Below are 27872 nucleotides of genomic sequence, written 5' to 3'. Positions count from 1 at the left end.
CTCTGTCTCAAAAAAAAAAATATATATATATACACACACACACACACACACACATATATATATATAAAATATACAGTATACATAAACATCTCTTTTCTCTCTAAATTAGTGATTCTCCACATTTTGAGGGATTTGCCCTTTTGAGGATCTGATGAAAACTGTAAGACACCTTGTCTTTAAAAAAATGAGTATAGAATATACACTGCCAATTTTGTATACAATTCTAGAAAACTCATAGCTCCATGGAGTCTATATAAATGTTGCTTGTCTCGTTTCACCTTTAACTTCAGCAAGCATTTTATAAGCCCTCATGCCATAAATTCTAAGCATTATATGGTACACTCAGAGAATTGTTATTCCAAGCCAACATGAGCAGATGGGGGATTGGTAGAAGATAGCATGAACCAGGAATTCACTGTAAGGGAGGAGAAGGCTAGGGTTTAAAGTTGGGAGAGGATTAATTCGAATTTGGAGATTTGAATGATATTACATCCTAATGCTTCCAGCAGGATGGTGTACCCTCCAAATTTATCATCAGATAACGAAGTTTAGCCTCCTCTATCAAGTTGCTGTACATGCTTGCTAAAGAGTATCTGCCAAAACAATAGGTTTTATGTCACCATAATTAAGATTGAGTTGTTCCTCCTGACCCTCCCTGATCAGCTTATTCTGTTATTCCGTAAAGCTCTCCCTGAAATGTGACAGTAGGATGAAAGAGGTTTTATAAAAAGGTAGCATGAGAAGGATATTTCAGGTGGTGATGGTAGGAGGGTGATAGAAGTATGTAAGGTGTGGAAACCATTTGAAAGTTTAAAAAGAAAATGGCTAGAGCCCATCTCAATTCTATAAACATAATTGGGGGTAAAAAAAAAATCTGGAGTTAAGTTCTGCCTTCAGTAGTTGTGTAATCTTGGCAAGGAATTAAATCTCTGAACCATAATTTCTTGAATGTAAAGTAAATTAGTAACCTGTTAAACCTTTATTAACCCTAAAGAATAACAATGTGATTATGACAAGGACAGATTCTCTCATTGCCCTTATTGTTCGTTGTAGTGTTTAATCCTCTTCCATCCTTCCTGACCAGAACTTTGTGGTTTGGTGGAACAGAGATTCTTCTGATCAACCTTCTTTCTTTGTGTCCTCATTCTTCAGGTTTACTGGATGTGGGCCTAAGGTACAGGCGTAGTCCAAGAACAGCAGAGGGAGTTCTTGCTGCCCGAACTGTTTCCATCTCAGTCCAGATTATCAGAGCCTGTGGTCTGCAAGCAGCAGCCAAGTAAGTCCACCTGAGACAAGCAATTCTCAAGCCTTTTACACTACAATCATTGTAAAATAATGCTCAGATATGCAAAACTTTCTTAGGTATAATTTCCAGTTCACTAACCACAACTCCTCTTTTTCTGTTAAGAAAGCATTTCAGAATATGAGTAAATCACTTGCAAACGTTGCTATTTTAACTGTTATTAGTAACTTAGCTCCTTGACCTTGCCCAACAATTTTACCCTGTGCCTTTCTAACAGCTTAGTCTTATGACCATACCCTACACCGTCAAACCATGCCATACCCAATCACTGCAACTCCTGTGTAATCTCACTTCATTCCTTTCAGTCTCTGAGTACTACCTCCTATTTTTCCAGCTTGCACCCCTTTAGTCTGTTCTCAACATAGTAGCCAGTGAACCTATGAACACTTAAGTCTAGCTTTGTCACCCAGGCTAGAGTGCAGTGGTGGGATCCTCATTACTGTGTTGGTCAGGCTGATCTCGAACTCCTGACCTCAAGTGATCCACCCACCTCAGCCTCCCAAAGTGCTGGGATTACAGGCGTGAGCCACTGCGCCTGGCCTATGTTTGATCTTATTCAGAGTAAAAGCCAGAGCCCTTAAAATGGCTATGAGACCCCATATGATCTAAACCACGCCCCCCACTCCCCCATCTTTGTGATCTCATCTCCTGCTAGTCTCCCCTCTGCTTACTCCACTCCAGCCACAGCCCCCTTGTTGCTTCTGAACACACCAAGCATATTTTCCTCTCAAGGACTTTGTCTTGCTGTTTTCTCTGCCTGGAACACTATTTCTGTAGAAAAACAGCACGGCCCTTTCTCTTACCTCCTTCAGGTCTTCACACATACTTCTCTCTGCCTTGAATATTCTTCTTCCTTTTGTCTACTTAACAAACTCCTATTTTCCTTCAAGACTTTGCAACATCTTTACAGTTTCTCTTTATTTCTTTGTACGTGTAGGTAGAGTTGGTGGTTTTTCCTTTGTTAACACCTTGGTTGTAGCACATATTCTGTTTCAATTATTGGCATACATGCATTTTTCTCCCACTAGGCTGTGAGTTCCTCTAGTCAGAGATACTGCCTGAGCTCCTCTCCGTCCTTCTAACCTCCTAGCATAGTTCTAGCATATAACAGGCACCCAGTAAGAAAGAGAACTAGATCAGGCTCCTGCTTCAGACTGACACCCTTTGAACAAAGAAACAGACAAGTGCTCCCTAACTTTTTCCCTGTTGTAGCTGAGGGTCAAACTGTTCACCTATAACTTTATGGTCTCCAAATAAGAAATTGCATTATTGTGTGAGATCTGTTGCTGAAGAGCTAAGATACTCAGTGTAGTTAATATTGTTCCTCACTAAATTCTCCACATAGACTCTTTCAGTTACTGCCCAAGAACATCTTAGTGTTAGTGAAGGTGATGTCAAGACAGGTTGGTTTTGGGTTTTGTTTTTATGTTTGTTTTGGTTTTTGGTGTGTTTTGTTTGTTTGTTTGTTTAGTTTCAACTTTTTATTTTAGATACAGGGGTACATGAGCAGGTTTGTTATATGGGTATATCGCATGATGCTAAGGTTTGGGGTACAGATCCCATCACTGAGACAGTAAAGCAGTTTTATAATCATACCACTTCCTTACATTAAAACTTGATGATTTCCCATTGTCAATAGCAGTGATCTCATAATTTTAATTATGCAGTCCTATTAATAAAAAAAGTAGCATACCCTTTAAATATGTACATATTTACTCGTGTATAAATCATCTTCATGTACTGCTATACTCATATACAAAATATATTCTAAGATATACCATGGAATAGAAAAACTTTAATATATGAGATAACCAATATAGTTTATCCTATGAACCTCCTAAGTTGTATACAGCCTTCTTTAGGGATCATTGGTCCATATAATAAGGTCCAACTTCCTTAGCTTGGCATTCAAGCCCCTTCAAAATAAATCTGAGTCTTAAAAGAAGAATAGTAGTTATCAAGATACCCAAAAGGGGTGAAAATTATTTTGGTGAAAGAGGAGAACACGTGCAAAGGCAGGGAGGCATGAAACTTGTGTTTTTGGAGTACCTCCTCAGTCTCAGATCCAGCCAACATCAGAATTCTTCAATATGGCATTAAATTAACTAGTATTTAATTGGCAGAGAAAGACTCAGAATTTAGATACTCAGTAGATCTCAGAGAGGGCAGATAATAGGTCAGAAACTCAGTAGTTGCTCTGTCTGAGGACTCATGAGGAAAGTCAGATTGGATGACAGGCAGTTTGTTCTAAATCTCCCATTTGGTCTGTGTCATATATTCAAGGAGGGAAAACAAGAAGCCAGGCCAGTTCTGACACAACAGTCTTCTGGTAGGTTGGGAGAGGTTCATAGGATGTGAGACAATGCATGGTATAATGGAAACAGAACTGTTCTAGAAATCAGACACTGTAGCTTCTAGTCTCACCCCCATCTCCTACTAGCTGTGTATGATTTTGGGCTGATTTCTTTACTTCCATGAGCTTCGATTTCTTCATCTGAAATGGAAATTTTAAATACCTACCCTGATTTTATAGGGATCAGTGTAAAAATTAACAAATATGAAGTCATTTTATAAACTACAAACTATTGTACAAATATTCTGATTACTTCCAGTTGTATAGATAATTGTGACCTTTATTTGCCAGTAAAATCAGGGAAGTAAATTTTGCATTGCCTCTTACTGAAAAGAATTCTTGATGTTCTAAACTTACCCCTCTTGAATCCTTACGCTGGCATCTAGATAGCAGGTGCTGTAAATTAGTCTTCTCTCATCAAGAAACACCAGCCTCCATCTTACCTGCCAGTGGTCTTCCTGAAAATACATTGTTGGTGCCTATGTAAAGTAGGCACTTCTTATTGACTTGCTTCTTCTAACTCACCTGATCTTTAACTCAGAGTGAATAGAAACTTTCTTGGACATAGCCAGTAGTCTTTAAATGCCATGAAGCTAAGGAATTGAGGCTACTTCACTACTATATATCCAGCTGAGCCCAAGGCATGACACACAGAGCAGCCAGATACCCGGCAAATAACGACTGAATGAGTGAATTCAAACCAGCTTGGGGCCCAAGCCTTTCTGCCATCTCACTGCCATCTCTGAAAGTTCCCTATTAAGAGTCTTTCACTGTCCATATGCAAGTTCTGTCCTTTGTATATATTATCTAATGTTATCTTTACAACACCCTATGAGTATTTTATCCTCATTTGGTTTTTTTTTTTTTTGAGATGGAGTTTTACTCTTGTCGCCCCTGCTGGAGTTCAGTGGTGCAATCTCAGCTCACTGCAACCTCCGCCTCCTGGGTTCAAGCGATTCTCCTGCCTCAGCCTCCGAGTAGCTGGGATTACAGGCGCCCGCCACCACGCCAGGCTAATTTTTTGTATTTTTAGTAGAGATGGGGTTTCGTCATGTTGGGCAGGCTGGTCTCAAACTCCTGACCTCAGGTGATCTGCCCACCTCAGCCTCCCAAAGTGCTGGGATTACAGGCGTGAGCCACCACACCCAGCCTATCCTCATTTTTTAAGCTACTGCTAGCATTCAATTTGTTTTCACCCCATTTTTCCTAGGCATAATATATACTTCATGGTATACTATTGTATGGATGCACATTAATCTTCTGTTAATGATAAATCATCTATTAATGATCATTAATGATAATGAAAAGGAAAAAGTTTTTCTTTTTTTCTTAGAAATGAAATTGCAGTAAGCGTCCAAATATATAATATACATCTTTAGTATTTATATACTATCTTATATTAACCTCATCTTAGTGAAGAGGAAACTGAGACTTAAAGGAGGTTGAATAACTTATCCAGAGTCACATGGTAAGTAAATGGTGGAGCCAGCATTCAAACCCAGATCTGTATAACTCCAAATTACTACCTTCTAGTAAGTACAGTAAGTTCTTTAACAGGAAGGAACCCATAAGTCTACTTTAGGGATATCAAGAAATGCTTCAAAAGTAGGTGACTTCTTTGCCTAGATGTCAACTTTATCCCCTTGGGGAGTTTAGGGAAAGGGGGTTTGTCCCATACTGTAGCTACACACAAGTGACTTGACTACTCTTTATGAGTGTCATTAAAGGCGTGTAGATTCCATTTCTACATCATGGAACATCTGTGCTGAGAAAGATAAAAGCAGCCCCAGACTTCTGGGAATTGGGCCAAAATTCATAGGTAGGCTTTGGTGTTTTCTTGTTGAGCATAAATAATCTTACAGAACATCAGCATCAGACAAGATCACTGTATGACTATGATGAAGTGAGACAAAAACAAGACAGCTCCATCATCATGTCTAAGCACAGACCAAAACGAGGTCACTTATGCAAACCATAGAAACACCCAACATCCTCCTGTCTGGCTAAAATGAGTGACAGTTGCTGCTTCACCAGTTATAGCTTTAGCCCTACTCTAGTATTCCCTCCGTCTAGGTAAGATTCTTTAAGAAAATCAATCCAAAGCAAAGCCCTGCTCCTTTAAGCCCTCACCCAAATCAGCTAACACAAGTCCAATGAGATAAGCCCTTTCTGATACTTCTCACTGAGATGTACTATGGTTCCCCATGGTGTATATTTTCCTTAATAGCAATGAGCAGTAAACCCAGCTTGTTCAACTAGAGTTGGTTCCTTTGGTCCTTGACTTAAGAGCATTGACAGGACAGTGGGTCATCCTCAGAGTCACTCTGATGGACAGATGTTATCCCCCTCCACCCCCACATACATATGCCATGATATCTAGGTTACTAAGAAAGCCCACTGTGGCACTGCCAAAAGCCTAGATAGAAAGCATATAGTTGGTTTTATTCTTGGTGGTCTCATAGAAGTAATGAAGTTATTTTCTAGGAAATCAAGCTGATTTCTAATATTACCATGGTATCTTCTCATTTCCACCCCCTCCTCTACAGGGCTTTGGCTGAACAGGAACCCGCTCTACAGTTTAGTGCCACAGTCGGGGTCAATGCCTCTGTCACCACTCATCTCTCCTTCCTGCCCCAGGGAGAACAGCGCCGAACTCACCCTGTGGCCTGTTCCTTCTGCCCTGAGTTCTCCCATCACGTTGAGTTCACATGTAACTTGGTGACTCAGCACTGTAGTGGAGAGGCCTGTTTCCTAGCAGAGTTGTTGGAGTTTGCAGAAGTTATTTTTGCTGTCTACCATGAAAATACCAAGTCAGGTGAGCACCATATGACTTGTCACAGTCAAAATTAAAAGAGGCTGCATTGTGAATGGTATAGCCCTTCCTAGGAGATACATACTGAAGTATTTAGAGGTGAGGAGTCATAATCTCTGCAACTTATTTCTGAAAGATATAGCAAAAAAATAAGGATATGTACTAAGTATGTAAGAGAAAGATAGTGTAGAGAGAAAGCAAATGTGTCAGTACACACTGAAGGGTGTGTAGGAGTTCATTATTGTATTTTTGCAACTTTTCTGCATACCTGAATTTTTTTCAAAACATTTAATTTAAAAAATGGGCTGGGCATAGTGGCCCAAACCTGTAATCCCAGCACTTTGGGAGGCCGAAGTGGGAGGATCACTTGAGCCCAAGAGTTCAAGGTGCAGTGAGTTATGATTGCACCATTGCATTCCAGCCTGGATGAGAGAGTGAGACCCTGCCAAAAAAAAAAATTGAAGGCATTCAGGCTTTGATTGGGGCATGAGCAAGAGCAAGATAATCTCTAATGCATTTTACAAAACTAAGATTTAGTGCATATAAGGGGAGGGTTGTGTGGATATACTGTAAACAAGCCCCTTGATGAGTAGACCATCAAATAATTTTTCTTTTTTGCTTGATTTAACAGCCAGTGATATAATCAGTATTGAGTCATGCAAAGAGTATCTGCTTGGAGTAGTAAAAGTTCCAACAAAAGAGCTGCTGATCAAGAGATCTGGTAAGGATCCTGGATTATCACTTTCTGATGCCACTCTTTCCCTTTCACTTCCCTACAAGAGGTCATCTTCTCTGTCTCTCTTGTAAGATATTCAAAAGAAAACACAACCCCTTAACACATGCTTCTGAACTCTCTCCAGTACCTCAAATGTTTTTTTGAAACTTTTTTTTTTTTTAGTTTAAAGATCTTAATATATTTTATTTGCAATCGGGAATACTTCATTTCATAAAATAAAATGTGTTCCAATGAGCTGAGCAGAAGAGGTTGATTTTATAGATGGAGAAGTCCTGAAGAAAGGATAAACACGACCAGGTGTGGTGGCTCACGCCTGTGATCCCAGCACTTTGGGAAGCCAAGGCGGGCAGATCACCTGAGGTCAGGAGTTCGAGACCAGCCTGGCTAACATGGTGAAACCCCGTTTCTTTTTTCTTTTTTTTTTTTTTATTATTATACTTTAAGTTCTAGGGTACACGTGCACAACATGCAGGTTTGTTACATAGGTATACGTGTGCCATGTTGGTTTGCTGCACCCATTAACTCGTCATTTACATTAGGTATTTCTCCTAATACTATCCCTCCCCCTGCCCCCCACCCCGTGACAGGCCCTGGGGTGTAATGTTCCCCACCCTGTGTCTAAGTGATCTCATTGTTCAATTCCCACCTATGAGTGAGAACATGCAGTGTCTGGTTTTCTGTCCTTGTGATAGTTTGCTCAGAATGATGGTTTCCAGCTGCATCCATGTCCCTACAAAGGACATGAACTCATCCTTTTCTATGGCTGCATAGTATTCCATGATGTATATGTGCCACATTTTCTTAATCCAGTCTATCATTGATGGACATTTGGGTTGGTTCCAAGTCTTTGCTATTCTGAATAGTGCCGCAATAAACATACATGTGCATGTGTCTTTATAGTAGCATGATTTATAATCCTTTGGGTATATACCCAGCAATAGGATGGCTGAGTCAAATGGTAATTCTAGTTCTAGATCCTTGAGGAATTGCCACACTGTCTTCCACAGTGGCTGAACTAGTTTTCACTCCCACCAACAGTGTAAAAGTGTTCCTATTTCTCCACATCCTCTCCAGTACCTGTTGTTTCCTGACTTTTTAGTGATCGCCATTCTAACTGATGTGAGATGGTATCTCATTGTGGTTTTGATTTGCATTTCTCTAATGACCAGTGATAATGAGCATTTTTTCATGTGTCTGTTGGCTGCATAAATGTCTTCTTTTGAGAAGTGTCTGTTCATATCCTTTGCCCACTTTTTGATGAGGTTATTTGTTTCTTTCTTGTAAATTTGTTTAACTTATTTATAGATTCTGGATATTAGCCCTTTGTCAGATGGGTAGATTGCAAAAATTTTCTTCCATTCTGTAGGTTGCCTGTTCACTCTAATGGTAGGTTCTTTTGCTGTGCAGAAGCTCTTTAGTTTAATTAGATCCCATTTGTCTATTTTGCCTTTTGTTGCCATTGCTTTTGGTGTTTTAGTCATGAAGTCCTTGCCTATGCCTACATCCTGAATGGTATTGCCTATGTTTTCTTCTAGGGTTTTTATGGTTTCAGGTCTAACATTTAAGTCTTTAATCCATCTTGAATTAATTTTTGTGTAAGGTGTAAGGAAGGGATCCAGTTTCAGCTTTCTACTACATATGGCTAGCTAGTTTTCCTGGCACCATTTATTAAATAGGGAATCCTTTTCCCATTTCTTGTTTTTGTCAGGTTTGTCAAAGATCAGATGGTTGTAGATGTGTGGTGTTATTTCTGAGGCCTCTGTTCTGTTCTATTGGTCAATATCTCTGTTTTGGTACCAGTACCATGCTGTTTTGGTTACTGTAGCCTTGTAGTATACTTTGAAGTCAGGTAGCGTGATGCCTCCAGCTTTGTTCTTTTTGCTTAGGATTGTCTTGGCAATGCGGGCTCTTTTTTTGGTTCCATATGAACTTTAAAGTAGTTTTTTCCAATTCTGTGAAGAAAGTCATTGGTAGCTTGATGGGGATGGCATTGAATCTATAAATTACCTTGGTCAGTATGGCCATTTTCACAATATTGATTCTTCCTATCCATGAACATGGAATGTTCTTCCATTTGATTGTGTCCTCTTTTATTTCGTTAAGCAGTGGTTTGTAGTTCTCCTTGAAGAGGTCCTTCACATCCCTTGTAAGTTGGATTCCTAGGTATTTTATTCCCTTTGGGGGAAGGACGGGGGGTGAATCCAGCAGCATATCAAAAAGCTTATCCACCACAATCAAGTTGGCTTCATCCGTGGGATGCAAGGCTGGTTCAACATATGCAAATCAATAAACATAATCCATCACATAAACAGAACCAACGACAAAAACCACATGATTATCTCAATAGATGCAGAAAAGGCCTTTGACAAAATTCAACAGCCCTTCATGCTAAAAACTCTCAATAAACTATTGATGGAACATATCTCATAATAATAAGAGCTATTTATGATAAACCCACAGTCAGCCGGGCGCAGTGACTCACGCCTGTAATCCCAGCACTTTGGGAGGCCAAGGTGGGCGGATCACAAGGTCAGGAGATTGAGACCATCCTGGCTAACAAGGTGAAACCCCATCTCTACTAAAAATACAGAAAATTAGCTGGGCATGGTAGCAGGCGCCTGTGGTCCCAGCTACTCTGGGGGCTGAGGCAGGAGAATGGCGTGAACCTGGGAGGCGGAGCTTGCAGTGAGCCGAGATCGCACCACTGCACTCCAGCCTGGGCGACAGACCGAGACTCTATCTGAAAAAAAAAAAAAAAACCCACAGCCAATATCATATTGAATGGGCAAGAACTGGAAGCATTCCCTTTGAAAACTGGCGCAAGACAGGGATGCCCTCTCTCACCATTCCTATTCAACGTAGTGTTGGAAGTTCTGGCCAGGGCAATCAGGCAAGAGAAAGAAATAAAGGATATTCAATTAGGAAAAGAGGAAGTCAAATTGTCCCTGTTTGCAGATGACATGATTATATATTTAGAAAACCCCATCATCTCGGCCCAAAATCTCCTTAAGCTGATAAGCAACTTCAGCAAAGTCTCAGGATACAAAATCAATGTGCAAAAATCACAAACATTCCTATACACCAATAACAGACAAACAGAGAGCCAAATCATGAGTGAACTCCCTTTCTTGAAACATTTTAAGTCTTCTCCTAATCACTCTGAAGGTCTTCTAATAAAACAAAGAAGCTCAAGACATTGGACTATCATCCTTCTCTAAGAAAGATGGTGATGATGATGATGATGATGAAGAGTATGGCAATATCCATTACATTATGTAACACTTTGTAAAATATTTTCTCAGATCTTGTTTGAGCTTCATGATAACCCTGACAGGTAAGGATATAGGATCTTATTATTTTCATTTGACAGATGAGAAAACTTAAAGAGATTAAGTGGTTTGCCAAAACCACATACCTGGTGAGTGGGAGGACCTGAAATGAAATCCAGATTCACTCATTATTTTTCCCTATTTTTTCTCTCACTGAAGAAGGAATAAGGCTATGGGATAAATGCCCCCCAAAATAGACACAACCACCAAGGCAGTCTGGAAATACTGATCCCATCCTACTTACTAGTAACTGGGTGACCTTGACCAAGTGATTTGACCTCTCCGAACCCCCATTTTCTTATCTTGTGGGATGGATACAGTTAATCCTGACAAGTCTACAAAGTAGGAATTCATTAAATTGGTTATATAAAGTACCTGACACATAGTAGGTGTGTAATAAGTGTAGGTTTTCCTTCTGTTGTCCATCTTCCTGCCTAGGATTGTGTAATCTAGTTTGCAGAATTCTGTCACACATCTCCCAATTTTATTGTGAGTTAGTATTTGAGCACTACCCTAATAAACAGGTACTGTGTATGTGCCTGCCAGAGAGAAGTCTGCACAAGTTTATATGGGATTCAAATCTCCCTTCTGTCACTTACTGTTTGTGATCTAAAGAAAGTTACTCCATCTTTCAGATCCATGGTTTCCTCATCTGTAGAAATGGAAATAGTAAGATCTATTTCACAAGATTATTAAAGCATTTAATAAAATCTTACATGTGAAAGATCTTGGCACAGGGCTGGGCACATAGGACACCTCAATTTCCTTCCTTCTATAACTTAGCTACAGTTTGTTGAGAGAACAAGCACCATCTGGGAAATCATATCTCTGTGAATTAAAATTAACCCCTTGGATATAAACCTTTTAGATAATTAAGGATATATCATTTGTCTTTGTTCTAAAGTGAGCACTCTATTTTGTTTTTTCCTACCTATAACCTCAATTATAGAATCGCAGAGCTAAAGTAACCATCTAATAATCTATGCAGTTCTTAAACACTGAAATGGCGTGAAATTTTGTGTCTACACATATTTGTTTATTTTGGGGAGCATAATAGCTTTCATTTGAGCCAAAAGGGTCTGTGACCAAAAAAATGTTAAGAACCATTAAGCTGTGGGGAAACAAAATCTTAGAGCCAAAGCCCTAGGCTCTTAGACTATCAAGCCGAAAAAGAGCCTTAGAGATCAAAATTTTCAGCCTCCTCATTTCACAGAGAAAAACTAAGAACACCCAGAAAAGTTAAATACCTGTCCAAAAGTCATAAAACCTTAAGTAATCTTCAGCAAATTAATCTCAATAAGCCTAAATCTTCTCATTTGTAAAATATACTTAGTAAAACGTTTCTCAGAAATTTGATGTGAATATTATCATTCCACAATGTTTTATATAATGCCAAAATCCGAAAGAACCTGAAAATAGAAGTTTTTTAACTCATTGAGGAGCCAAATCTGACCTCAGCTGATACAAGACTTAGGCAACTGCCTATTTATGTAAACTTTTATTAAAACACACTGTGCCCATTAATTTACATATTGTCTGTGGCCACTTTATTACCACAGTAGCCCAGCTGAGTAGCTGCAGTAGAGACCATATGGCCCACAAAGCCTAAAATATTTACTATCTGTGAGCCCTGATATATAATATTATATAATATTCAGTTTATGTACTCTATTACCTTTCTAAAACCTGAGAAATTCTAAATTCAGAAATAAATCTGGCCTTACAGGTTTCGGATAAGATAGTGTGAACCTATACTAGGTGGAATGTAGACTTTAGAGCCAGCTAGACCTGGAGTCAAATTCTAGCTCTCTTACTTGGTAGCAGTAATAACTTGGACAGGTCTCTGAGCTTCCACTTTCTCATCTGTAAAATAAGGATTATTATCCCATTTAGTCCTCAGAACTTCTCAGGGTTATCAGAGGAATTAAATGAAATAATATCTGTAAAGGGCTAGCAGAATTTCTGACACATACTAGATATTTAATAAAGAGTAGTTTTTGGCCAGGTGCAGTGGCTCACTCCTGTAATCCCAAAACCTTGGGAAGCCAAGGTGTAAGTATCACTTGAGGCCATGAGTTCAAGACCAGCCTGGGTATCACAACACGACCCTATCTCTACAAAAAAAAACAAACAAACAAACCCAAAAACCTTTTTTTGGAAAATGGCCAGGCGTGATAGCACACACATATAGTCCTATATTCTCAGGAGGCTGAGGCAGGAGAATGACTTGAGCCCAGGAGTTCAGAGTTACAGGTGACACTGCACTGCAGCCTGGGCAATAGAGAAAGATTTTGAAATCTAGCACCTGGTCCTTGGTATGTGTTCTCTAAGTGCCGATTCCCTTGGTAGAAGACTTGGGTCTAGACTCCAGATCTCTTTTGACCCCTGCCTTTTCTGTTGTGCTCATAGTACCATAAACATTTCACACTTTTAAAACACTTCTCTCTCAAAGCTCTTTCTAAACCATTATCTCATTGGACAATCATAACAGCTTTGGGAGACAGCACTAGCATCAGTTTTCCCATTTGTGAGGTAAGGAAACCAAATCTGAGAGAAATTAATGGCTTCTTCATAATAAACCACTAGTTCTAGCCATAGCCAAAGAGAACTCAGATCTTCCAACTCCTAGCCTTTGTTCTTCCCGTCTAATCTCATTGCCTCTTAGTGGTCAGATGAACACAAACTCCAACTCACTGTGGGTATGTTTTCTGTTCTGTCTTGAGCCAGGATGATGGGACCCTATGGGGTGGAGAGTAAGTAACTTGTTTTTTGTTTGCTTTTAAGACTATAATTGAGAATCTTTCTTTTCTCCCATAAGGGATCACAGGATGGTATCCTATCATTTTACCAGAAGACGGGGGCCTACCTCATGGCTTGGAGCTCATGCAGAAGATCGTGGGTGGTCTGGAGCTTTCGGTTTCCTTCACACATCGTGGAGATAGAGAACGGGTGTTGGAAGCTGCTGAGCTATTGGGCTGGAGCTTTGAGAACAGCTTGAAAGATTTTGTCAGAATGGATGAAGGGGAGCCAGCCACTGTCACCATCTCCACCCCAAGGCTGTGGCTGCCCATCCATTGCGTGCTGCTTGCTGGCCACAACCACATTCATAAGAATACATATTGCTACCTTCGCTACAAGTTCTATGATCATGAAGGCTTTTGGACCCCTCTCAAGAAGCCTAAGGAATCTCTAAACAAAAAGCAGATTATGGTCACTTTCAAGGCATCCAAAAGAGCAGAAGTCACCAGGGGCCCATCACTGCTTTGGTACTTCAGGGAGGAGAGGCTAGAGATCCAAGTGTGGCGAGCTTATGGCAATAACAGTGTGGAGAGACCCCATCAGACAGACAGCTGGATTGGCTCAGCCTATGTGGACCTGGCCAGACTTGGGGAGAGGTCAGCAAGGACACTAACTGTCAGTGGTAAGTGAGGAGCCCGATTCAACTCTTGTAGTTTGAGCACCTGCTCTGTGTCAAACACTATGCGAGACACTCTGTCAGACATTACTTTACTTGACCCTCCCAGCAATCCTGTGAGATAGGTATTATACCCATTTTACATTCATAAAAAAGGAGGCTCAGAGAGATTGAGTTACCTGCCCAGGGTCACAGACTAGTAAGTGTTCCTTCCATTATTGCACACTGAAAGATTAATAATAATTTAGTAGTGCTTCTTGTAACTAAAGAGATTTTATATATATATACTTTAAGTTCTGGGGTACATGTGCAGAATGTGCAGTTTTGTTACATAGGTATACACATGCCATGGAGGTTTGCTGCACCCATCAACCCGTCACCTACATTAGGTATTTTTCCTAATGCTATCCCACCTCTAGCCTCCCACCCCCTAACAGGCCCCAGTGTATGATGTTCCCCTCCCTGTGTCCATGTGTTCTCATTGTTCACCTCCCACTTATGAGTAAGAACATGCAGTGTTTAGTTTTCTGTTCTTGTTTGCTGAGAATGATGGTTTCCAGCTTCATCCATGTCCCTGCAAAGGACGTGAACTCATCCCTAAAGATATTGTTTTTAAAGTTCCACCGCCTGCTTAAGAAAGGGTGTTACCTCATTCCAGTACTGTGGTGGGGTCAACATAGGTTGAAGAATTGGCTCTGAACTTCGTAGCACTAGAGTGCATCCAAACTCATCAGATTTTTGCATTTAACATAGTGCTTAGAACATTGTTAACACTTATGAAATAATGAATGAATTTAGGGAACTACTTCTAACCACATATATAAGAGCCTATCTGATCATCTAGAATGCTAGTTTATTAATTATATGGAAAAGCATACCTACTGAGGGGACCAGGGTATTCTTCTTCTCTGTTCACCACATCTTGGAACCATGAAGAAAATCTATATGGTAATAAACAGAGCAGAAAAGAAAAGGGTAACATTTTGCAGGTGGCATTTTTGTGCTGGGTGCTTTTCTTTCAAACATTTGTTTAGTACTTGATACATATGCTTGGACCTGGGAATTCAAAGATGAGTAAGAACTAGTTCCTAACCTTAAAGAGTTTACAGTCTAATAGGAGAATACAATAGTAAGTAAATAATTACAATGAAGCATCAGAACTATGAAAAAGGTATTCTTGGTGCTATGGGAATGCAGGGACACAACACCTCTAAGGATAGCATCTCAGTGAAAGTGATACTTGACCTGAGTTTCAAAGGATGTAGGTATAAGTCAAGGAAAGGGGGAAAGAGAGATATTCTAAAGAAGGGAACAGCATGGGTGAAAGTACAGGAGAATGAAGCAGTTTGATAGATTTTGGGGACTATAGTAATTTCAGACAGCTGCATCTTAGGATACATATATTGGGAAGTGATTAGAGATGAAGCTAGGGAGGTAGGCAGGAGTACTGTGTTGAAAGCCTTCTTTTCTCAGCTGAAGTTCGGACTTTTTTCCTGAGAATTATGGAAAACTAGTACATTGGTTTCTGAATACAAGAGGAGTGTATAGCTTTGCATTTAGAAAAATAAAGCTAGTGACTGTAGTTAAGATGAATTAGAGGTAGCCAGACTAGATTCTTTACAAATATGATCTTTATTCAGCTTAACATTGCTGTCCAGTTAGTTGTTATTTCCCCCACTCTACAGTCGAAGAAACTGAGTCATGACCCTTTGTTAGCCCTATTAGCCCTGTGCTCTGACCCTATTGTTGAGTGGGTGGACCAGGCTAGAGGAGAACTGAGTGTATCTAGGTGATCATCCCAAATTCTCTGGTTCTTTCTGGACCTAACAGGTGTAAATCTGGCTCTGTTGAGCACGTCAAATGCCATGTGCTCTGTTTTATCTGGGTAGGCCTAGAGTCCCTTCAAAGGGACTACAGAAAATGTCCTTGAAGTGAACCAAGTTCACTTAAACTAAAGTTTATAAAGACAGGCTTTTAGCTTCATTCTGCTGAAGAAAGTAGGTTTAGGACACTGAATATAGATCTAAGTATAGGAACTCAAGCACAAATACTTCTTTTTATTGAGTGCCACCAAAGGTAGTATTTAGCTTTTCAGATCATCCATTTCTCTCATACTTCTCCATATCCCTCTTGTCTGAGCTTTTTATCCTCTTGTGCAAGGGTCTTATACAAGGCATGTCATTTGATGTGTTTGTTGAATGCATCAAGCCATCCATCCAACCTTACTTCCATGTTTTGTTAATTTTCCTGAGGATAAGGATTTAACTGTATTGCTTTTTGGTGTCTTCCCGCCTGTAATGACCTGCCCTTATTTTCCTTTGATAATCATAATAATTTACACATTGCTTTGAGACGAAAACTGGTTATCTAAAATAGGAAAGGTTTCATATTATTGCTATCTATGAATCAGTTAACTCCATTTTCCTGAATTGAAGTGAGTCTAATGAAGCAAACTTTGAGATTCAGAAGGAACTATTAGTACCTTCTGTTTTATAAATCTCATTTTAATATTCAGCAAGTTAGTAAAATTCAAGTCTCTGGGCTTAAATCTGCCACTTACTGCCAGAGTGATGTTGGCAGTTTATTTAACTCCTCTGAGATTCTGGCTTATGAAAAACACTCAACAAATATTAACTCCCTTATATTTATTTCTGGTCTCCTGCTAACCTCCTGCTTCCCCCCACCCCCCCCCCAAAATAGTGCCAGAACCGTAGTGAAACATAGCTAAATTGAGTGTCAAGACAGCCTCCTGATAGGGAGAAGGTTGAAAAACAGGAGCCCATGAGACACGAGGAAGAGAAAATAGGCCACTCTTGATTTCATCAAATTTTAGACTTCTCTAAGTCTTGTTGCCTCTCAACCCATGAATCCCTTCTGCAATAGCTCTGCCTCGTAGTCATTTGGCTTTGGCTTTAAATCAGAGATCTTACTATTTTCATTACTTTGTTTGTTTGTTTGTTTTATTTTGTTTTGTTTTTTGAGACAGTCTTGCTCTGTCACCCAGGCTGGAGTGCAGTGGCACAATCATGGCTCACTGCATCCTCAACCTCCTGGGCTCAGGTGATCCTCCCACCTCAGCCTCCTGAGTAGCTGGGACTGCAGACACACACCACCACGCTCAGCTAATTTTTGTGTTTTTTGTAGAGATAGGGTTTTACCATGTTGCCCAAACTCTTGAACTCCTGGACTCAAGCAATTCGCCCACTTCAGTCTCCCAACGTGCCGGGATTACAGGTGTGAGCCACCACACCCAGCCTACTTTTCATTATTGAAGATAGTTAGGGAAGGGTAAAAGTTTTCATGTTTTCTACCAGCTTCATAGTTTCTTTTGCAAATCGGTATATTGGGGTTTGTAGACCTTTCAAAGGAGGAAGGACCACAGCACCCTCAGTGAGTATTTCCTCCAAGCTTGGTCTTGGTTCCTGCTTGACTAGCCTTATTCTTCTCCATCTTCTTTTAGGTGTGTATCCTCTGTTTGGACGAAATGCTTCCAACCTCTCAGGAGCTGCCTTGCGAGTTCATGTGGTTCTTTCCTCTCTTTCCTCACACCTTGAGCCCACTCATGAGCTGGACTCCATGGACTGCAGCAGCCACAGTGAGTCTGAGCAACTCCCCAGAAGGAATGATGAGGTCCAGCTCTCTCCACCAGAAGTCATCTCCTGCCACCAGAAGTCTCCTGCTTCCACCCAGGTCCCCTGCAGCAGCACCACAGCTGAAGTCTTCCTGACCCACGAGGGCCCTGCTGAGTTGGATGGAACGTTTGCAGTCAGCATCCTAGTAGAAAGAGCAATGCACTTGAGCTTGAAAGGTATGCTCTCCTCATCTACCCAGGAGCATGTCTAACTCTTCAGGGTGTGCTCCTTTCTTCACAAATCTTTCAAATCATGGCAGGATCTGTTAATTATCTCAACTGATAAATATTTATTTCTCAAGCCTAAAGGTTTAAGCAACATGAAAGCTTTTCTGAACTTGTTGCATATCGTAAATTCCCCAGTCCAGCCACCTGAGTATCGACCTAGATAGATACTTCTCTTTTCCTTACCCACTGTCAAATCATCAGATCCCTAACTTGTTCTTTCTTAAATTTCTCACAGATTTGTTCCTTCTGCATTCCTGCCAACTCAGGCCTTCCTAATGCACCTAGGGCCAGGTGTTTTTAACATTGGGTCCTTAAACATCCAAGGGATCCGTGAAAAGTTCAAACTCCGGGTTAGTGGCCTTGGATAGGAAAATAATTACATCTTTATTTTTAGCAACCTCTAGCTAAAATTTAACATATTTCCTCTCATTATGAATACAGGCAGTAGATCCTAGTAATAGTACCTGTGATATTGTCAACAATAGAAATCACAGGTATTTCCATATCACATCATTATTGCAGATATCTTAGAATATCACTTATAACTGTGATTTCTTTGAAATTACAATAGGGGGTTTTTTTTGTTTGTTTTGATTTTTTTTTTTTTTTTTTTTTTTGAAACAAAGTCTTGCTCTGTCGCCCAGGCTGCAGTGCAGTGGCACGATTTCGACTCACTACAACCTCCACCTCCCGGCTTCAAGCAGTTCTCCTGCCTCAGCCTCCTGAGTAGCTGGGATTACAGGCTTGTGCCACCACTCCTGGCTAATTTTTGTATTTTTAGTAGAGATGTGGTTTCACCATGTTGGCCAGGCTGGTCTCGAACTCCTGACCTCAAGTGATCCACCCACCTCAGCCTCTCAAAGTGCTGGGAGTACAGACGTGAGCCACTGTGCCAGACCTACAATAGTTATTACCTATAGTTAGACCTTGTTAATAAAGCACATATATTACTATATCACAAAGTTCTTTTAGTTTTGGTAACTCTCTGTAAATATAATTGGATTTCTCTGTAATCCTATGTATTTTACATTATGCATTTTAAAGAAACAGCGTTAAAAGAAGAGGCCCATAGACCTTGCCAGATTGCCAGAGTCCATGGCACAAAGAATTCCTGCTCTACCTTTATTCAGCATTGTAATCTCCTAAAATTTCCCCTTTGCCATCACCCTTCTCTTTTGCCTGGCTACTTCCAGCTCCTCTCTTAAGACCCAGCTCAGGCATCACCATTTCCTGGAGGGCTTTCTCAATATAAAGGCCCCCTTCTATTTGCTCCCCTGGCACTTTGCCCCGTATTATATCATATATCACATAGTACTGCAGTTGTTTCCATGGTTTTCTTTTCAACTAGATATGAACTGTTCAAAAGCAAAGACCTCATCTCATTTGTTCATTCATCATGCATTCATTTATTTTACAACAAAACTTACTGTATTTGCTACATGCTAAGCCCTGTCCTTGGTGCCAGGGATAAAACAGTAAAAAAAAAGACAGACAAAAATTGTGCCCTGTGGAGATTACATTCTAGTAGGAATATATTTATCCCTGTGTCCCTAGCCAATAAATTGTGTGTGTACATATGTGCGGCTTTGAGCAAGGTATTCTTTCTCTCTGTCTTGAATTTCTCATCTGTAAATGGCTGTGATTAACAATGTTCAGATGTGTGGTGTCTATGAGAGCCAGTCAACCATGGCCTTATGAATCCAGAAAGTTTCAGTATACATCATTTGATTTGGATTTGACCTCTCTCTTTGGCTCCTGTCATCTCTGTATTGGTGTCTCTCAAACTGTGCCGTGTGTCCTTACTACTTTGGAACAGAAACAAAACCTGTGCTCATTGTAACTATTATTTATCTCTCATTCCTACTCCTCCCCGTTTATACTACCAACAGCCATTACTCCGGGGATTATAAGCTTCCATAATGATCCTTGATGTTCTCATCCATTTCAGCCATTGTGTATCAGAAACCTTGAAACATTCTATCTCAAGACAAAGTCTTCAAGTGCAGTGTGAATCACAAAATTGAACAATTTTTACTTGTTTTTAAAGAAAAAAAAAATTTTTCTGCCCCACCAAAGCAGCCATTTTTGACAAATTTTTTTTAAAGACCAAAAAAATCAATAGATGAATGAGTTTAAGGAAAGTATTAAAAAGCTTCTTTTATTTTTGGAAAGATTTTTTTTGTAGTTGCATTGAAAATAAAATTTAATATACAAAAGATATGGTATATGTTACATTTTAGGAGAATTCCCATATTGTTAAAAAAAAGCAAAATATACTTATAAATTTTCAATGAGACAGTGAATTACAGTTTTATAATATCACTTGGCAAAATTTTATAATAATTTATTGAGCATCATCTGCTGTGTGCTGAGTTCTATTCTAGTCTTTGTACATTAATTATGAGTTAAGTATCCCAAATCCAAAAGCACCAACATGGTGCTCAAAGGAAATGCTCATAGGAATATATCAGGTTTCAGATTTTCAGATTTGGCATACTGGATAAGTATAATGCAGATATTACAAAATCTGAAATACCTCTTGCCCCAAGCATTTCAGATCAGGGTTATTCCCTGTATCCCCTTTAATCCTTACCACAAGCAGGATTATAGTTTGAAGAGATTACAATACATAATCATTTCACAAATGAGGAGACTGAAGTTCAAAAAGGTAAAATGACCTGAAGTTACATAGTTAATGCGCTCTGCAGAGCCAGATGGGCAGGTCTATACTCAAAGAGAAAATGGGCAGGTCTCTATACTATAGGTCTACACTCTATACTCAGCACAGTGCCTGACTGACACATAAATGTTTGTGGGAGGAAGGACTGCATGGGCTTATCACTGCAGGGTGGAAATCAGGATACAACAGTGACGTCTGAAAGTCAGATGTCTACCCTATGCTTGCCTTGACCTGGCTAAACAGAAAGAGGCTAAATAACAAGTGATTTATAGGTCTGCAACTCTTGCCAGAAATGTGAGAGGCGTTATGTCTCATATTCATAAAACAGGAGGACATTATGTTTGCTTTGCTGCATCATGAAGATCACAGTGCTGGGATAAACAAACAACACACAGTCCCTGTCCCCAAGGAACAGACAGCCTAATGGAGAGACACGTTAACATTTTTAGTACAGAGGAATAAGTGATATGAAAGAGGAAAGCTCTGGGGGGGTGGGTGTGGTAGTATAGGAAAACTTGAGAACACAGAGGGCGTTTTTTTGCTAATGGGGTGGTCAGGGCAGGCTTCCAAGTATTGGTGTCACTTTAGCCTACTCTTGAAGGAGGAGGAGCAAGTTTGCTGAATGAAAGAGGAAAAAGGCATTCTAATGAGAAGAAACAGCATGCTCAAAAGCTTGGTAGTATGAGAGAATGGGACATTGGCCAAAAAAAGGTCATTGAATGTGAGTAAAAAGTAGTGAGAAATGGGGCTGGAAAGACTAATTAGGCTACATGGGCAGCATTTTGTATGCTACATGACTGACACTGCAGGTGAGATGAAACCAACAAAGTCTTAATCTGTGGAGAGACAAGGTCATATTTGTTGACCAGACATGAAATCTTGGTGGCAGTATGAAAAAGATACTGGAGAATACCGAAAGCAGCAATCACTGAGAGGGCCGTCACATTAGTTCAGGTTATGAAGCCTAAACAAGCAAGGTGGCAGCAAGAATGGAGAACAGGCGACAGAAACTTTCTGGTAGGAGACCATGATTCTACACTGTGTACTTCTGACTTTCCTCTTGCCTTAATAGTGTTCTCAGTGTCTGTCCTTTTTATGCCTTGGAAGCTCTTTCTTAAGGAAGGAAATGTGTGGTTCCTTCATGCAAACCTTTATGCAGAGGATTCACGAACAGCCCCGAATTAGGAGCTTTGCCTTCAGCAAAGCTTAGTTCTGAAGCAGCTCTGAAATGGTCTGTGGTCACCACTGTAGTCCTGGTTCTGAAAATAAAAGAACTTCTTGGATACTTTTGTTAGAAAAAGCTCTGAGGAACCTTCCATTAAGATCAGCTTCAATACTCCTAAGGTTTGTATACTTATATTAGACAAAACAGGTATTTCTAGCCCTGTTTTACAAATGAGACAAATAAGGAACAGAGAGGTAAAATGATTTGAAGTAGCGTAAGTTATACTCAGTGAAAAACAAAATCAGCTTCAATATTATCAACTTTTAGAGGCATTCTTTAGCCCAACAAGGCAGAGTTCAGGACACCTCTGGGTTCCCATGTGCTTTTAGCATAGTCTTTATCTTACTGGGTTGTAATTATCTGTCTGTGTCTGTCTCCCGCAGATCAAGAATCAAATCTGACTCACCTTGTACATGTGTGACACAGAGGAGGTGTCAGCTAATGTTAGCTTAATACACCTGCTGGGCTAAGTTTTTATTAACATAAAAAATTGGACATTGCTTAAGGGGAAAGTTTCCATCCATTCATTCCAGGCCAAAGGGAGAGCGCTTCTGTTAACCAGATGGAGATAATTAGAATGATTGCAATGGAAAAAATCTAAAGTAGGAGTCAGGAAACCTTCATGGTTCTTCTAAATGCTAGTTAACCAGGTATGTGATGAGCAAGCCACTTCTCTGTTCCTTGGTTGCGTTATTTTTATAATAGGGATAGAGATGCCTATCTTATGCGATTTTCAGAGACGTTATCAGCACAACTTTAGTGTGTAAGAAAACAGTGTGCAAGCTATAACGCATTATCTAAATATGAGAAGTTGTTATTTTAATCTCACTGAAACAATTACACCTTTCTTGATGCATAAAATTCTTAAATGGCATAACTGGTTCACCTCAGGTCTTCTTAACTGCTCTTAATGTGTGTCCCAACCCTGTGGGGGGTATAGCAGCCTTCTTTTGGGCTGCTTCCAAAAGTATTTCAGAACTTGACCTTTTTCAGAATGTAAACAGGCCCAGATGAATTTCCACCTACAAGAGGAGAGCCAGAGAAACCTGATAGACCTGCTCTCCCAAGCTGATTTCTTTTTCACCCACCTGTTTGGCTAAAAGGAATGTGTCTGTTCAAGACTAAATAAGGAACTGTCTTCTTCCAAAGTCAAAATAGTTTTGTTTCAAGGCCTTTAGCAAATAGTAGCTTTAAAAATAAACTGGAGGATGGCCAGACGCAGTGGCTTACACCTGTAATCCCAGCACTTCGGGAGGCTGAGGCAGACAGATCACTTGAGGTCAGGAGTTCAAAACCAGCCTGGCCAACATGGTGAAACCCTTTCTGTACTAAAAATACAAAAATTAGCTGAGCGCAAGCCTGCAATTCCAGCTACTCAGGAGGCTGAGGCAGGAGAATCACTTGAACCCAGGAGGTGGAGGTTGCAGTGAGCCGAGATCATGCCTCTGCACTCCAGCCTGGGCGACAGAGTGAGTGAGACTCCGTCTCAAAAAATAAATAAATAAATAAACCAGAGGGACAGGGGGTAGTGCCATGAGAGATGTGAGCAAGATTGATATATATCTAGAATTAGAATTTTACTGTAGAAGGTAGTTTGAGAGCACTTATTTCTGATGAGAAAACTGAGGCCCAGGTAGCCAATATGAAGTGGTGTATCCAATATGTCACACTAAAGCAATGGCAGACTATGTTGGAACCTAGGTGTCCTGACTCTAGGAACAGTGATTGGTCCTCTCTGCTGATCTTCCTCAGAGCTTTCTTGAGAAGATATTGCTATCTTCTGTGGGTATGTACTGCAAGCAGACAAGGCAACTCCTCTCTCTAACCCTGGGCAACTATCTGTAGACAAAGGGCAGTGGGAAGTCAGCGAACATTTAATAAGGGCCTTGGGAATACTGTGTGCATTCAAAGAGCTCTCAGTCTAGTGAGAGAAACACAGATTATTATACAATATGTGAGAGTTGCTGTGGTAGAGCCAGGTTATCTCTTCCTAGTTGTGAGGATTTATGACATTTTATTGGAAGAAATTAGTTGAAGCTTAAGACCGAAAAAGGAAAATGGGAGAAAGAATGAGAGATGAAAGCTATATCAGGCAGAGGAAACAGAACCCACTCCAGCCATTTTAAGCAGAGAGGAGTTTAATATGTAATATTAAGGTACTTTAAGTCATTAGAAGGGCTAGAGGAGTGAGCTCTAGGCTAAACTTTCAGGAGGGAACCACTAAATCTTTTAAGTTCAGAATACAGTGCCAAAACTGAAATCTAAGAATCAGAAGCTCTCGTCATAGCCATTGCCACAGGGCCTCTCTGCACCCAGGGACCAAATGCTAGATCAAAAAACACAATGTCTCTACATCATCATCCTTGTCATTAGCAAAAGCAGAAGGAAAAGAAAGATGTCCTCTGCCTCCTGCCTGCCTTCCAGATCTTTTGTGAGGGCATCTGATTGGTAGAGGCCAATTTGCATCCATACCCTAGCTGCAAAAGAGTCTGAGAAATGTAGCTTTTAATGCTTCCAATCTGTACAATAAAGGAGTACAATGCAATAAAAGTAGGTGGGGGTGGATGCTCAGCAAGTCAATCCACATAAATACTGTTCAGTTTCACTAAAATAAAACTTTTAAGAAGCTAGCTCACTGGGTACTATTAGTGATATTTTATACATTTACATTAGTAATATGAATACTATTTTATTGATTTCCATTAACTGATTTTTTGCCTACTACCATTAAATTAGAATTACCTTTCCCTGTTCTTTCAAAAATATGCTTGTAACTCCTACTGCTTCCCTTGACTAGCCTTAAAAAATTTTTTTCTTTAATATGCTTGTAAACTGGTTTGGCCAAGTTGTAGCCAGTGATTGTTTTGTTTTGTTGTTTTGCTCCTCATATAGTTATTCTCTATATCTTTAATGCTTTCCCGGTTCTAAGGCTCCTCTGCCTCTTGGTTCAGCCTTTTTCCAGGTCCTGCTTTGTTGGCAACTTGTACATGCCTCAGTTCTCTCCTGCTTTGTGGACGCCACTAGATCTTCCTTCCAAGGCTAGCATTTCTCTTCAGTTCTCCTTCCCAAGCTTCCTCACAAAATCTCCATTCTCTTTTCTCTTCCCATCACCCAGTTTCTTTCTTTATTATTTCCAGTACAAATGACTGAAAAAGTAATGTCATCTGGTCTGGTTTTGTGCCCTGGGTGCTAGAAGTCACAAGATTAAATAATAGCATGTCAATTTTTTAACCAAGATTTGGGAACAGAAATGCTGTTTTTCATTTATACATTTCAGATACAAATATGGTTGTATTATGGAATATAATATAAAACCTTCATGAATTTCTAAAATGAAAGACAAGCCTACTAGTGATGTTCTGCTTATTGTAGTTGTTTTAAGGCAACAGGGACTCCTACACTTCAGAGTTTAATGTTTACTCTTCTCTGAATCATTGTTACTTTGGTGGGAAATTTTGAAAAGAATTGGTCTATGACATGGTGCTGTAAATTCTTCTAGTTGTGGACTAATTTTGGTGACCATCCTTCTGTCTCTGCAGTCTCTTAAGCAGATTGACTATGATGCATGTCACATTCAAGTTTAATTGTGTAATAAAACAGTTTTCTTTCTGTTCAAAAAAAAAAAAAAAAGAATTGGTCTAATGGAAATTCTTTACGTTGAGAAAAACATATCAAAGCAAAGCTGTAGCTACTTTTCTTTCCCTGAAAGAAATTTTAAGTTGGAAGCTCTAACTGGGGGTATAAAGTTCAGTGATTCCACCTAGAGAGGCTTGTCAGAGTAGATGGAACTAGAACCTGTCTTTTAAAGACTACTTGTTAAATGTTTTTTTTCTTTCTTTCTTTCTTTCTTTTTGACTTTTTTTTTTTATACTTTAAGTTCTAGCGTACATGTGCACAACGTGCAGTTTTGTTACATAGGTATACATGCGCCATGTTGGTGTGCTGCACCCATTAACTCGTCATTTACATTAGGTATATCTCCTAATGCTATCCCTCCCCCCTCCCCCCACCCCACGACAGGCCCCAGTGTATGATGTTCCCCTTACTGTGTCCAAGTGTTCTCATCGTTCAATTCCCACCTATGAGTGAGAACATGCGGTGTTTGGTTTTCTGACCTTGAGATAGTTTGCTGAGAATGATGGTTAGCTTCATCCATGTCCCTACAAAGGACATGAACTCATCCTTTCTTATGGCTGCATAGTATTCCATGGTGTATCTGTGCCACATTTTCTATTTTTTTTTATTATACTTTAAGTTCTAGGGTACATGTGCACAACGTGCAGGTTTGTTACATATGTTTACATGTGCCATGTTGGTGTGCTGCACCCGTTAACTCATCATTTACATTGGGTATATCTCCTAATGCTATCCCTCCCCCCTCCCCCCACCCCACGACAGGCCCTGGTGTGTGATGTTCCCATTCCTATGTCCAAGTGTTCTCATTGTTCAATTCCCACCTATGAGTGAGAACATGCGGTTTTTGGTTTTCTTGTTCTTGCGATAGTTTGCTGAGAATGATGGTTTCCAGCTTCATCCGTGTCCCTACAAAGGACATGAACTCATCCATTTTATGGCTGCATAGTATTCCATGGTGTATATGTGCCGCATTTTCTTAATCCAGTCTATCATTGATGGACATTTGGGTTGGTTCCAAGTCTTTGCTATTGTGAATAGTGCCACAATAAACATACGTGTGCATGTGTCTTTATAGCAGCATGATTTATAATTCTTTGGGTATATACCCAGTAATGGGATGGCTGGGTCAAATGGCATTTCTAGTTCTAGATCCTTGAGGAATCGCCACACTGTCTTCCACAATGGTTGAACTAGTTTATAGTCCCTCCAACAGTGTAAAAGTGTTCCTATTTCTCCACATCCTCTCCAGCACCTGTTGTTTCCTGACATTTTAATGATCGCCATTCTAACTGGTGTGAGATGGCATCTCATTGTGGTTTTGATTTGCATTTCTCTGATGGCCAGTGATGATGAGTTTTTTTCATGTGTCTGTTGGCTGCATAAATGTCTTCTTTTGAGAAATGTCTGTTCATATCCTTTGCCCACTTTTTGATGGGGTTGTTTGTTTTTTTCTTGTAACTTTGTTTAAGTTCTTTGTAGATTCTGGATATTAGCCCTTTGTCATATGGGTAGATTGTAAAAATTTTCTCCCATTCTGTAGGTTGCCTGTTCACTCTGATGGTAGTTTCTTTTGCTGTACAAAAGCTCTTTAGTTTAATTAGATCCCATTTGTCAATTTTGGCTTTTGTTGCCGTTGTTTTTGGTGTTTTAGTCATGAAGTCCTTGCCCATGCCTACATCCTGAATGGTATTGTCTAGATTTTCTTCTAGGGTTTTTATGGTTTTAGGTCTAACATTTGAGTCTTTAATCCATCTTGAATTAATTTTTGTGTAAGGTATAAGAAAGGGATCCAGTTTCAGCTTTCTACATATGGCTAGCCAGTTTTCCCAGCACCATTTATTAAATAGGGAATCCTTTCCCCATTTCTTGTTTTTGTCGGGTTTGTCAAAGATCAGATGGTTATAGATGTGTGGTATTATTTCCGAGGGCTCTATTCTGTTCCATTGGTCTATATCTCTGTTTTGGTACCAGTACCATGCTGTTTTGGTTACTGTAGCCTTGTAGTATAGTTTGAAGTCAGGTAGGGTGATGCCTCCAGCTTTGTTCTTTTGGCGTAGGATTGTCTTGGCAATGCGGGCTCTTTTTTGATTCCATATGAACTTTAAAGTAGTTTTTTCCAATTCTGTGAAGAAAGTCATTGGTAGCTTGATGGGGATGGCATTGAATCTATAAATTACCTTGGTCAGTATGGCCATTTTCACGATATTGATTCTTCCTATCTATGAGCATGGAATATTCTTCCATTTGATTGTGCAGTGGTTTTTTATTTCATTGAGCAGTGGTTTGTAGTTCTTGAAGAGGTCCTTCACATCCCTTGCAAGTTGGATTCCTAGGTATTTTATTCTCTTTGAAGCAATTGTTCTTGGGAGTTCACTCATGATTTGGCTCTCTGTTTGTCTGTTTTTGGTGTATAGGAATGCTTGTGATTTTTGCACATTGATTTTGTATCCTGAGACTTTGCTGAAGTTGCTTATAAGGACATGGATGAAACTGGAAACCATCATTCTCAGCAAACTATCGCAAG

The 27872-nt window shown here is 39.9% G+C and overlaps 1 protein-coding gene across 3 annotated transcripts in view; it reads left to right on the top strand.

The window, feature by feature from the left end:
* Positions 1–27872, top strand: part of C2CD3 (C2 domain containing 3 centriole elongation regulator) — a 149271-nt gene that overhangs the window by 78783 nt on the left and 42616 nt on the right. For all 3 annotated transcript variants that reach the window (XM_054440932.2, XM_063672079.1, XM_054440933.2), the window contains 5 exons: positions 1153–1276; positions 6203–6471; positions 7100–7189; positions 13352–13954; positions 17409–17756. In XM_054440932.2, the coding sequence (XP_054296907.2) occupies positions 1153–1276; positions 6203–6471; positions 7100–7189; positions 13352–13954; positions 17409–17756 (1434 nt within the window). The remainder of the gene's footprint in view (positions 1–1152; positions 1277–6202; positions 6472–7099; positions 7190–13351; positions 13955–17408; positions 17757–27872) is intronic.

This window comes from Pongo pygmaeus, chromosome 9 (genome assembly GCF_028885625.2).
Source record: "Pongo pygmaeus isolate AG05252 chromosome 9, NHGRI_mPonPyg2-v2.0_pri, whole genome shotgun sequence".
NCBI lineage: Eukaryota > Metazoa > Chordata > Mammalia > Primates > Hominidae > Pongo > Pongo pygmaeus.
This window is presented reverse-complemented; position numbering and strand designations above follow the sequence as displayed.